Source organism: Thamnophis sirtalis, unplaced genomic scaffold (assembly GCF_051295495.1).
Source record: "Thamnophis sirtalis isolate CommonGarterSnake01/CBP01778 unplaced genomic scaffold, rThaSir2_p1.2 scaffold_1, whole genome shotgun sequence".
NCBI lineage: Eukaryota > Metazoa > Chordata > Lepidosauria > Squamata > Natricidae > Thamnophis > Thamnophis sirtalis.
In genome coordinates, this window is record NW_028261381.1 from 1,703,633 (window position 1) to 1,716,069 (window position 12,437).

The 12,437-nt window shown below is 39.3% G+C and overlaps 1 protein-coding gene across 4 annotated transcripts in view; it reads left to right on the plus strand.

The window, feature by feature from the left end:
• ERBB4 (erb-b2 receptor tyrosine kinase 4) overlaps nt 1-12,437 on the plus strand; it is a 769,459-nt gene that overhangs the window by 632,218 nt on the left and 124,804 nt on the right. For all 4 annotated transcript variants that reach the window (XM_087706314.1, XM_087706322.1, XM_087706329.1 and 1 more), the window contains exon 20: nt 10,717-10,902. In XM_087706314.1, coding sequence (XP_087562440.1) covers nt 10,717-10,902 — 186 coding nt within the window. The remainder of the gene's footprint in view (nt 1-10,716; nt 10,903-12,437) is intronic.

Below are 12,437 nucleotides of genomic sequence, written 5' to 3' on the forward strand. Positions count from 1 at the left end.
GAACATTGTGCAAGCAGGATTTCAAATGCTATGAAACTGGAGTGGCATCCAGCTGAAAATAGAATGCCACAACACACCTTCCTTATCCAGTTACCATATTTCATTCAAAAAAAATATGTTCTAATAGAGGGGTTTAAGTTTGAATGCAGAATACAATCAGGTAGTTTATAAATAACCTATAAATGCATTTAGGAAATTAACTAAATCACATGAGTATGAAGACCTAGAAGCAAAGGAGATCTAGTGGAGAAAAAAAATGTGTCAGAAAACATCCTTGAGCCAAGGTGGCGCAGTGGTTAAATGCAGCACTGCAGGCTACTGCTAGATCAGCAGTTCAGCGGTTCAAATCTCACCGGCTCAGGGTTGACTCAGCCTTCCATCCTTCCGAGGTGGGTAAAATGAGGACCCAGATTGTTGGGGGAAATATGCTGACTCTCTGTAAACCGCTTAGAGAGGCCTGAAAGGCCTATGAAGCGGTATATAAGTCTACTGCTATTGCTATTGCTATTGATAAATATCTGCAACACAAAATGTGAAATTGAATAAAGCATTTGCTATAGCTAGGCTATGTGAAAGTGATGGAGAAGAGAGCTGCCTCAAGGCAATATCTCTTTAAATTCTTTCATTAATTGTGGAAGTATCAGCAAAATGTGATCAAAAGGTCTCCAGGGAGACAATGTTCCAGGAGATAGAGAAATTTTCTTCTTATCACTGTGGATTATGGCAACATTTCAGAGAATATATGAATACTACTGAATAAATAATATTTCTTTTTACTGCCAAGACATTAACAAATGAACCTGAGTTTATTCTAAGAAAACCAGGGATGCATCTTGTAACTAGGACCTAATATAGATACATTGAAGGAGTCTTTAAGGGTTGTTAGGACAATAGACAAGGAAAATAATTTTAAAAGGATTTGTTGATTTTATACATTTGGAAGAAATAATTGCAAAAATAGCTGGCACGCTGTATAAAATAAGCTGTTCAGCAATACAGCAATCAAGCTGGCCGTGTTGAGAAACCTGAAAGCATTGGAGGCACTTGACAAAACAAATGTTATATTGTGCAGGCCTGGAGTATGTTATCAAAAATCCATAGTCATTACTTGGGTGAAAATGTAGCTTTGCCCTTGATATTCTCCTGAAAGGAAACTTGGTGGATGATCTCACGTGCTACAGCTTATGCTCAGAGTCAACTGGATTAATTGCAAAATGCCTATATGATTCTTAAACTTTCCTCACGATTAGCAGAAGTATTGGCAGGTCCCGGTGTGTTATTAAATGAGAGTTCAAAATCACATGTAACAATGCAAGGTCTTCTTTATATGTTTCTGGAGAAATAGAGATAGCAGTTCTCATATTTTCTGCATCCAAGTTTAGCTGATAACTTTCTTCTCCAATAAAATCAAACTGCCACTGAGAGTTTAATATATTCTCTTTCCTTCATTTTCATAGGAACGTGAGAAAAAAATAGTTCTTTCGATTTTGGAATAACATTTACTGCTGTTGATTTTTGGACTATACCTGATGCTCCTCAATATTCTTTCCAATTGCATGTCTATTGTTGAAGGGATTTGCATGAAGATAAGCAGAATTGAACTCTGAATTGTGGTTGTGTCGTGGCATATTGGGAAACTTGGTGGATGATCTCACGTGCTACAGTTTATGCTCAGAGTCAACTGGATTAATTGCAAAATGTACCCCTTCTTATTTAAAGGGCTTGGACAAATTTCTGAACATTCTTAGAGTTTCAGTGAATCAGCTTATTGCACCTGATGCATGGCTCCCAATACACCCCCGCACCATGCTATGTGAATGTTGAACTAGAGTAAATATGGGAGGATAGCATTTTAAAATGTATTAAGTCATCCAACATATAGAATACCAAAGGAAGATACTAATGGAATCTGTGTTCATATTGATCAGAGGTCATAACAAGATATAGTGTGAGATAATCATCCTTTGCCAACAACGTGCAACATTTTGATGCTAAGCACGGGGCATGGAGTTTTGCTGATTTGTTGCGACCAAGGATTTTTAGCAAGTAAAATTGGATCCAATATCTCACAATTTGACAACCTTTACAAGTGCCGTATTTCTTATACTTTCTATAAATTTTTGTTTAGATTCTTAAATATCCTCACCCGGGACAAAGGGAGGGGGGACTTATCAAAACGTGATGGACTGTCTCCTGTAGGATCTCCTAGCATTGGGAGGTATATGGAAGATTGCTATCTACATAGCAACTGTTAAGGAGCTCTAGACTAATGCCACTTTGATCTTGAAGAGATTATTATCTGTTTTATCAACCAATGGAATTAAGTCGGGAATCTCCAATTTCTGAAAAATGGATTTGCTATATCCTTTTTTTAGCCACCTTTAGCTGTCTCAATATATTTATTCTTAATTATGCAGAAATTTCAGAACTGCTATACCTGGTGACTTGAAAAGGAGCCACTTGGCACTGTCTTGCACAGCTGAATCTGCAGTTCAACAATTGAAAGATGGATTAACTAAGGAGCCTTTGTGTCTTATTTAAAATCTGAGTGCATCAAATTTGTGGTGATTGTTTACAGTCCTATGAAACTAGATGCCATCTTGCTACAGATTCAGAAAGATCAAAGAAACATGTTTCATATATTATCAACTTTCTTTCTGGAATAGAGGAAATAATTTTGGGAAGTTTATGGGTTATAATGTCTTTTTCAGATATCATTCATACACACTCATACAGTTGCTATGGAGATTACCATTTTTACCTCAAGCTGAAGAGATAACAGCAAGCAAAAAATGTTAACAAAACACAAGCTTTCCTGAAGAGTTTGTTTTTAATAGAAGCACACAGAAAAATAGTCCAAATTCAATCCACAATTCTGAGAGCAAAGTCAAGGTTGTCATCTAGTTCAAAATTCAGAAGTTCAATTTTTTTTATATGAACAGGACTCTCAGGTATGACATGCAAGAAGCAGAGATTAGATATTGTTTCCAGCAAAAGGAACATGAATCAGGGCTACGTCTTCAATCAATCTGCAGCTGGTCACCTATTCTGAAATCTGCCATAAGACTTATTTACAATACAGTATTGTTTTGAAAAAGTAATAGCACTTTTTTTGGATAGCCAAAAATCAAGCTTTTTTTCCCCTTCTTATAATATAACATAACACTACAACTCAAAATAAAACAAGTGATTCCAGGCCATTATAAAATTAGTAGTTGGAAAAATAATAGTGGGCCCTTTACTGGGATTTTGTCTCTACAAAGATAGAAGGATTTTGCTTTGTTTCAATATGCTATGGAGGAAGACAGTGTTTCTTAAAAAAAGGAACGAAGTGATAACCTCGGCCTCTGTGTTATCTTACCCACTTGTTTTATCTTCTCAAGGAAAATGTTGGGATTACTGGGAGATATAATGCCAATTTGCTTGTGATAAGAGTGATATTAGCAGTCAATACCACCTTACAACTGGTTCATTAATCAGGTGACAAAGGCATAGCATGAGATGGGGAAATATTGACTCTTTTTCCCATGGAGAAAATAGAACAGCTGCCTTGTGTGCAAAGCATGAGTTTTCACAAATAATTTCCTTTAAAGTTAAATGAGAGCATCCTTTGGGTTTTTATAATAAGCGATTGTAAGACTAAGAACTATTCAGACAAATGTCTCTTGCAAAATATTCAGGAGTTATTCCAGATGAGATTCATGTTGATATTTTTTGCATCTCTGAAAAAAATATTGTCCTCTTCTGGTTTCTGGCACTCCTGTACATGTGAAGACCAGCTGGCCAGAGCAACGGGCAATGGCTGGCATGTCCGGAGAGAGGGCTGTGTGTGCCACTTCTGGCACTCATACAATAGGTTTGCCATCACGGCTATAGGCTTTAAAAAACCCAACCAATTTGGAACCATTCTGGCCTCGAAGAAGGCAGTAGCAAACGACTATGGCTTGCTGCCAAGTTAATTAGGTGGAAGTGTCCGGGAATTTATTAATATTCTAATAGAAACAGAGGAGTTGAGCAACCATATTTTGGAGCTCTTAATGGAAGTTTCGTTAAAAGAATTACCATCATCACAATGAACATCCCACAGAATAGTAGCATACCAGTATATGGAAACACTCTCCAAAAGCAAAACATTTTATATGGGGCAGTGGTGGGTTTCAAAAATTGTTCGAACCTACTCTGTGGATGTGGCCTCCTTTGTGGGAGTGGCTTGCTGCCCATGTGACCGGATGGGAGTGGCTTGCCACCCATGTGACCAAATGGGAGTGACTTGCTGCCCATGTGACCAGATATGAAGATGCGGACGACACTTGTCAGGACCACCTTAAATTACCTCACACACAGCACTGGCATGCATAAGAATAGGATGTAAACTTGTTTTTTAAAAGGCATCTTTGGTTTGCGTTAAAACAACTTCAACACACGCAATGTTCTGATTGCACCACAAACGCAGGAGTCATCCTTACCTTTCACAGAGGCACTGAGTTTTATAAATAGGAGCATGATAGTGTAGAATAATCATATCCAAGGACCAGTGGTGGGTTTCAAACAAGTTTGGAACCTCTTCTGTAGGTGTGGCCTGCTTTCCGGGTCCACTGGTGGAACCTCTTCTAACCGGTTCGGTAGATTTGACGAACCAGTTTTACCGAATAGGTGCCAACTGGTAGGAACCCACCTCTGGTATGGGGACAAATGCTAACTCCATTTTCCCATACCCGGTTGCCTTTATGTAGCCTGACTTTTCTTGAGCCGTTGTTTTGTCTCTTTTACTGCTTCACTTCCTTTCTTGTGTTTGCCATCTCCATTTGTTTCTTCCTGTCCCTTAGGCGTTTATTCCTTTGCTTGCTTCATGCTTCTCGTTGTCTAGCTAGCATTCCCAGCAGATCTATTTGGCCTACATAATTCTTAAACTTTCCTCACGATTAGCAGAAGTATTGGCAGGTCCCGGTGTGTTATTAAATGAGAGCTCAAAATCACATGTAACAATGCAAGGTCTTCTTTGTATGTTTCTGGAGAAATAGAGATAGCGGTTCTCATATTTTCTGCATCCAAGTTTAGCTGATAACTTTCTTCTCCAATAGAATCAAACTGCTACTGAGAGTTTAATATATTCTCTTTCCTTCATTTCCATAGGAACGTGAGGAAAAAATAGTTCTTTCGATTTTGGAATAACATTTACTGCTGTTGATTTTTGGACTATACCTGATGCTCCTCAATATTCTTTCCAATTGCATGTCTATTGTTGAAGGGATTTGCATGAAGATAAGCAGAATTGAACTCTGAATTGTGGTTGTGCGGTGGCATATTAAATCAGCATGGTGTTGACAGTCATTTTAAAAAAAATACATCGGAATGAGAAGAGAAAGGCAGTCTGGTTTAATAGTATCTGTTCAATGTTAATAATAGTTAAAAGAAAAAACACACAAACACACACACACACACACACACACACACTGCAAGGCACCAGAGGGAAAAAGGCAACCCCAAAAGTCGATCTCCAGGAGCAGCTGTTATTTCACTTGTGGCTAAAAGTTAGAGAATGGCAGGGTTCATTGCTCACAGATGGAAAGTTGCAGAACTCTTCCTCCTCTCTATATTCTCATTGGTCTACAGGTAGAAGACCAGGAATTTAAAACAGAAATACTTATTCCATTATTAAGGTGTGATGGAATGGAAAAAGATGCTAATAAAGAGATTCTTCTTCTTGACCTCATATTGGGTTGACGAAAGAATGGAATATTAATTCCAACCCAGAACAAATGTTTTTAATGGGTCTGTTCTTTCCGCTTCTACTCCTCATTACCCCGCTCATTCCTTGTCATTAGTTACACTTAGATCATAATCTACCCCTCCAAAACCATGGAAAAAAAAGGCTTTACACGATTTCAAAAAGATTTCAAAAAAATAAAAGGTTAAGACATCTGTTACATCTCTCTCCTTATAATTAGTGTCTTGTTCATCTACTTTTTTATATAAAGCAACTATTATGCAAATATTCAGCAATTTTGTTCCGAGTCCTCTTTGTACTCGGATGAGCAATTTTGTGTAATTCTAATTCAACTGCCTCTATCGCATCACCCCGTAATTTTTTCCCCCTGGTCCCCTCCACCCTTCCATCTTGTGTTTATGATGGTGGTGAAGATGATTATAATTTTGTAGAAGGAGTGGTTAGCATGAAATATGTTTATGCTTAGGGAATCAAGCTTTGAGGTATTCATAGGAAATAAAGTCACATCACAGGTCCTCTCTTATAGAGGAATCCTCACTTTCTACCCCTTTACACAGTAGTATCAATATTAGAAATGGCCATTTGTAGATCCGTGTGAATTAAATCTGATCCTATTCTAAGCCAACCTAGCAGTTCAAAAGCATGTAAAAATGCAAGTAGAAAAATAGGGACCGCCTTGGTGGGAAAGTAACAGCGTTCTGCGCACCTTTGGCATTTAGTCATGCTGTCCACATGATCACGGAGATGTCTTTGGACAGTGCTGGCTCTTCGGCTTTGAAACGGAGATGAGCATCGCCCCCTACAATCGGGAACGACTAGCACATGTGTGCGAGGGGAACCTTTAGCTTTTCTATTTGATTTGGTTAATCAAGTTGATTTTATTTAATTTTAGTTATATTTCCTTTTGCTTGAATTTGAATTTGATTTTTTTTTCCAGTTGAAATCTGTTTTCTTGTATCTTAAATCCACCTTGTCATGTCCTACGTGCTGGAATGAGAGAACAAGTCTCATCTTTTTATGAGGTGTAGAATAGAATAGAATAGAATAGAATAGAATAGAATAGAATAGAATTATTGGCCAAGTGTGATTAGACACACAAGGAATTTGTCTTTGGTGCCGATGTTCTCAGTGTACATAAAAGAAAAGATATATTCATCACAAATCATAAGGTACAACGCTTAATGTTAGTCATAGGGTACAAATAATACTAAGAAACCATCAATATATATAAAATTATTAATAATGTTATCAATCTTTCTTCATAGGATAAGTTTTCTAACCCCCCAACCATCTTTGTTGACCTTTTTTGGAACTTTCTGAATTCTCTTTTAAATTATAAAACCCATTGTAGGGTAAGGTTCTGGAAGTAGGGCCTGACAGATAAAATGAAAAGAAATGATTACTTCCCGTAAATTGAAAATTATATTTCGGCTGGTGCAGCCTAAAATTAAAATGTGCCTTTTTGTGCAGCGGTAGCAGGACTTATACTGAATTGATAATTAACTTCTATTCCACTATTTTTTCTTCTTTTTCAAGCCGGGTATTCCCCACCTATACCTGTGCATTGATTTTTGTTTCCTAACTGAATGTTGTATCACATACAGCTTTGATGAGTGTTCCTTCAAGCACTTTATCCCAATCATTAATGAATAGGGTGGGCCACGACTTAACTCTTGTTACATTTGATCTTTCTCTCTCTTTTTTAAGCTGTCTCTCAGTACAACTTTCAATCCAGCTATGTATTTATTTAATCATGATGGCATCTAGCACACGCTAGCTAGGACATATATCTTAGAGTACCTTGTCATATGCTTTGCTGAAATCAAGATATATTGAAAACAGGTAGTCCTCGAATGACGACAGGTCACAGCGATCGTTCGAATTCACAACAGATATCCCCAGGGCTATTTGCAATCCAGATTTGAAGTTCTGCACGTGCACGCACACACACATACACACACACACACACACACACACACACACACACACACACTGCAGTTGCACAATCCCATTTTGGATGGTTTGCAACCATTTGTGGCCATTTACAGCATCCCATGGTAACACAGTCATCGCTATTCACCACCTTTTTGCCAGAAACCAGTATTTATTTCTGGTTTCTGGCAAGAAAACACCTCATTGTGGACAATGGATTTGCTTAATGACTACCATGGTTCACTGAACAAATGCCACAAAAAAGTTCAGAAAATTTTGCATAGCTACATGATGACCGGCTTAATGACTGACATGATTTATGACTGTAATTCTAGGCCCAATTCAAGGTTCAAGGTTCATTTTATTTATATGCCGTCCTATTCCCGGTGGGTCTCAGGGCGGCGCACACCCCCAAAGGAGGGGGGAGGGAAAACACAAGAACTACAACAAAAAATACAGGGAATTTAAAAACCACCAACAGCCACACGATTCGAGAGGGGAAGGGAACTCATCGACCCCAGGCCTGCCGACACAGCCAGGTTTTAACGGCTTTTTGGAAGGCCGTTAGAGAGAGGTGAGGGTCCGAATCTCTGTGGGGAGCTCGTTCCAAAGGGCCGGAGCTGCCACAGAGAAGGCCCTCCCCCGGGTACTAGCCAGATGACATTGGCTAGTAGACGGAACCCGGAGGAGGCCTAATCTGTGTGATCTAATGGGTCTTTGGGAGGTAATTGGCAGCAGGCGGTCTCTCAAGTAAGTTGTGGTTGTAAGTTGAAAACAACTGTAAGAAGGTAGTTTAAAAGTCTCACAGGAGGAAGTCCTGCTTTTCTGTTCTCTCTTTTCTTTTAACTCGTGAGTTTTATTAGAAAGGACTGAACTCACTAACTAAAAGCTAACTAACCGTACCACACACCGCTTTGACAGAAACAGCAACTCTGGTAAAAGCAAAGGTGGAGGACTTTGTACTGACACACATAATAACATAATGTATTAACAGTAGAGTTGCTTATACTCACGGTTCTGCAGATGTGGCATTTGCTTAACCTGTACCGGTACCTTTGGCTCTTTCTGCCCAAGTGTGGAAACTTGCTTTTCTCCTATTAAATTTCATTTTGTTGGTTAGGACCCATTGTTCAAGTCTGTCAAGACCTTTTTGGACCCTGAGCTTGTCTTCTGGAGTGTTGGCTATTCCTGCCAGCTTATGTGTAGGGCAGTGGTGGGTTCTGGATTCCGTTCCAACCAGTACGGGCGCACGCATGTGTTGTAGCATCAAATGATGCTTCCACAAGGGGTCCTGGGCTATGTGTCATTATTGTTCATTATTGTTCATTCATTTTTTTTATATGTGTTCTTTTAAAATATTTTCTAAGCTTTGAATGCAGTCAGATTAGTTTTGTTTTGATCCACGGAATTATATGAATCCTTCAGATCTCCAAACTAAATATTTATCCAATCTATTAATCAGAGAATCCAATGTAGATCTTAGTGCCAGTCTGTGACATTTCCATGCTTTTATAACCGTTGCAAAATGCAGAATATCTAGCTCAGTGTTTCTCAACCTTGTCAACTTGAAGATGTCTGGACTTCAACTCCCAGAATTCCCCAGCCAGCGAATTCTGGGAATTGAAGTCCAGACATCTTCAAGTTGACAAGGTTGAGAAACACTAGCTATATCTGTGCCTTGAAGGTGAAGGGACAATAATAGATGAGAAAATTTTTATAAATTCAGTAAAGTTGAATTAAGATGTCATGGGAATGCAGTTAATATGGTACATAGTCCTTTCTCCTTCAAGCAGGAAGAAAAATCCCAGTAGAGAGAGTTCTTTAAAAGAAGATTGTGTAACCAATCAAAATCATGAGCCGAGGTGGCGCAGTGGTTAGAGTGCTGTACTGCAGCCACTTCAGATGACTGCTATCTGCAGTTCAGCGCTTCTAATCTCACCGGCTCAAGGTTGACTCAGCCTTCCATCCTTCTGAGGTGGGTGAAATGAAGACCTGGATTGTTGGGGGCAATATGCTGACTCTGTAAACCGCTTAGAGAGGGCTGAAAGCCCTATGAAGTGGTATATAAGTCTAACTGCTATTGCTAAAATGCCAAAGCATCTAAGTTGTGCTTCTAAATCAGGTTGTATCTGGGAGTTTATAGGTTTTGGGTTTTTATCAAATACATTTTTTGCAATTGGATAAATCATGAACAGTATTGAAACTTGACTCTTCTGGGACCTCAAAGAGATGACTTTTCTGTGGCTGCCCTCGCCCTCTCAGATAATCCCACCCTCAACTCATTTAGGGAAATTCTAAATATGCAGCTCTTTCCACAAGCCCTGGGGCAGCGTGACCCTGTATTGACATTGGGATTTTATTTTTTACTGATGTTTCCCCCCCTAAATTTAGCACTATATCGTTGTTTATTGCTTGTTTTATTGTTTTAATATGCTATACGCTGCTTGGAGTTGGTTGGAAGATTGAGGTGACTTATACATTCAACAAACAAGCAAGAAATTGTTTTGCTGAAATCTGCTTTCTCTGGGGGAATCCCATTAAAACATTGTCTATTCAGCAAGGTTTTCTGCAAAAACACATGAAGATTCTTTTGAAAAAAAAATTCTGATAAAATTGATGGAAGGAACAACAATATGCAACAGTGGTAGTTTGGGATTTAAACTAATCCACGTATCCTTAAATAATGCAAAAAGAACAAACTATTAAAAATCACATTACAAAAACATTAGCGATATAACTCAAAGAAAGAAAATAAAATTAATCATCCATGAAATGATTAAGAGAATAAAAGGTACTAAAATAAGGGCAGCCACGTATCTCTGGGAACAATATTCTATAATCAGGTGAGCATCAGCAGAATAGACCCTATTATCAGATAGTGATCTGAGCATCGCTATAAGATGAAGATCTTAAAAGAATGCGCTGGCTCACCGGGGAGAAAACGGACTTCCCTGAATTTCTTATTTAGCAATTCTGTATTTAACTGGAAGCAGAGAATCTCCTTTGCATTAGAACGCTGAGCTGTAATTTCAATTTCGTTTTTCTTTTTCTTTTAGGAAGCTCTTATCATGGCAAGTATGGACCATCCACATCTGGTTCGGTTACTAGGAGTCTGTTTGAGCCCCACTATCCAACTAGTTACTCAGCTGATGCCCCACGGTTGTTTACTAGACTACGTGCACGAACACAAAGATAACATTGGTTCTCAAGTTTTGCTGAACTGGTGTGTCCAGATAGCCAAGGTAAGTCATTATTCATGGGCTAGAACAGTGTTTCTCAACCTTAGCAACTTGAAGATGTCCGGACTTCAACTCCCAGAATTCCCCAGCCAGCGAATGCTGGCTGGGGAATTCTGGGAGTTGAAGTCCGGACATCTTTAAGTTGCCAAGATTGAGAAATCACTGGGCTAGAACCTGTCATTCGTTTTCACTTTCAATTTCATACTGTGTCGAGAAATGTATGTGGGGGAGTAGGCTTTGCTTTGTTTTTAAATTATTAGCATTAGGGTAATTTATGAATTGCATGGTTATAACTGTAAAGGGAAATTTCAAATTCTTTTACTAAATTGCCATATATTTTCTTTTATTGAGTATTATAGCCCTCATTTTTAATACTGATATGCTTATTTTTCTGAAGCAAAGTTTGTATCTGCCAAATTATCACTTTTTGAAATTGTCTAATACAGCGGTCCGCAACTTTTGTGAGTTGGCAGCCATGGGGGTGTGGGGGGTGGGACAGGGGAACCGGGTGACGTGAGCAGCAGGCTGGTGTGCTCTCACCAGTGGTAGGTTTCAAATTATTTAGAACCTCTTCTGTAGGTGTGGCCTGCTTTGTGGGAGTGGCTTGCCAGCCATGTGACCAGGTGGGAGTGGCTTGCCGGCCATGCGACTGGGTGGGCATGGCCAACTTGTAAAATGTGGTGAAACTCACTTAACAACGCTCTTGCTTGGCAACCAAAATGTTGGCTCAGAAACTCTGGCATTTGAAGCACACAAGTCTTAAAGCTGTCACGTTACAAGACCCTTGCACTCCTAACCCTTTAGAAAAAAAAACATGGGTGTTCAAACTTGACAGCTTTAAGACTTGTGGACTTCAACTCCCAGAATTCCTCCTCTCGCGCTTCATCTTGATGATGTGCGGACAGGGAAGGGGAGGGAGCTGGAACCGGTTCTAAACTAGATTTGTAGAACCTCTTCTATAGAAGAGGTTAGATCTGGCAGGAGCCCACCCCTGGCTCTCACTCATGTGCAGCTTGACTTGCACAAGCAGTGGGCTGCCACGTATGTACATGCATGCACAGCTTAAATTGGGCTGGCTCTCATGTGCATGTTGAGCTGTGCCTATGCTCTGGCCCACCACTTGAACAAGCTGAGCTGCAGATGTACGCAGGACTGCCAGCCCACAACTTGTGGGGCTTAGTTCCGAATAGAACATGGCCCAGTAGTGAGGTTGGGAACCCACAGCCCAGAAGTTGGGGACCCCTGGGTTAATAGAATGTAATTTTAAAAAGAAGATAATCTAGATTTCTGTATTATAGAGAATTTTTGTGTGTAGAAGAAATAGTTGCATTTTGACAAATTTAATCACCCATGCTTGAAACTGGTTGAAGAGTTTGACAAAGGAATCAAACAATGTATATATATTTTTTCTGGGGAATTCATTGTAATATCAATCCCCAAATTCTCCAATCAAGTCTGCTTGATTAGAAAATGAAGTGCCATTCAGAGTCTTCCAGAGAATCTCGCTCCTTTTGCATAGTCAACTTCGCAACAGGAAA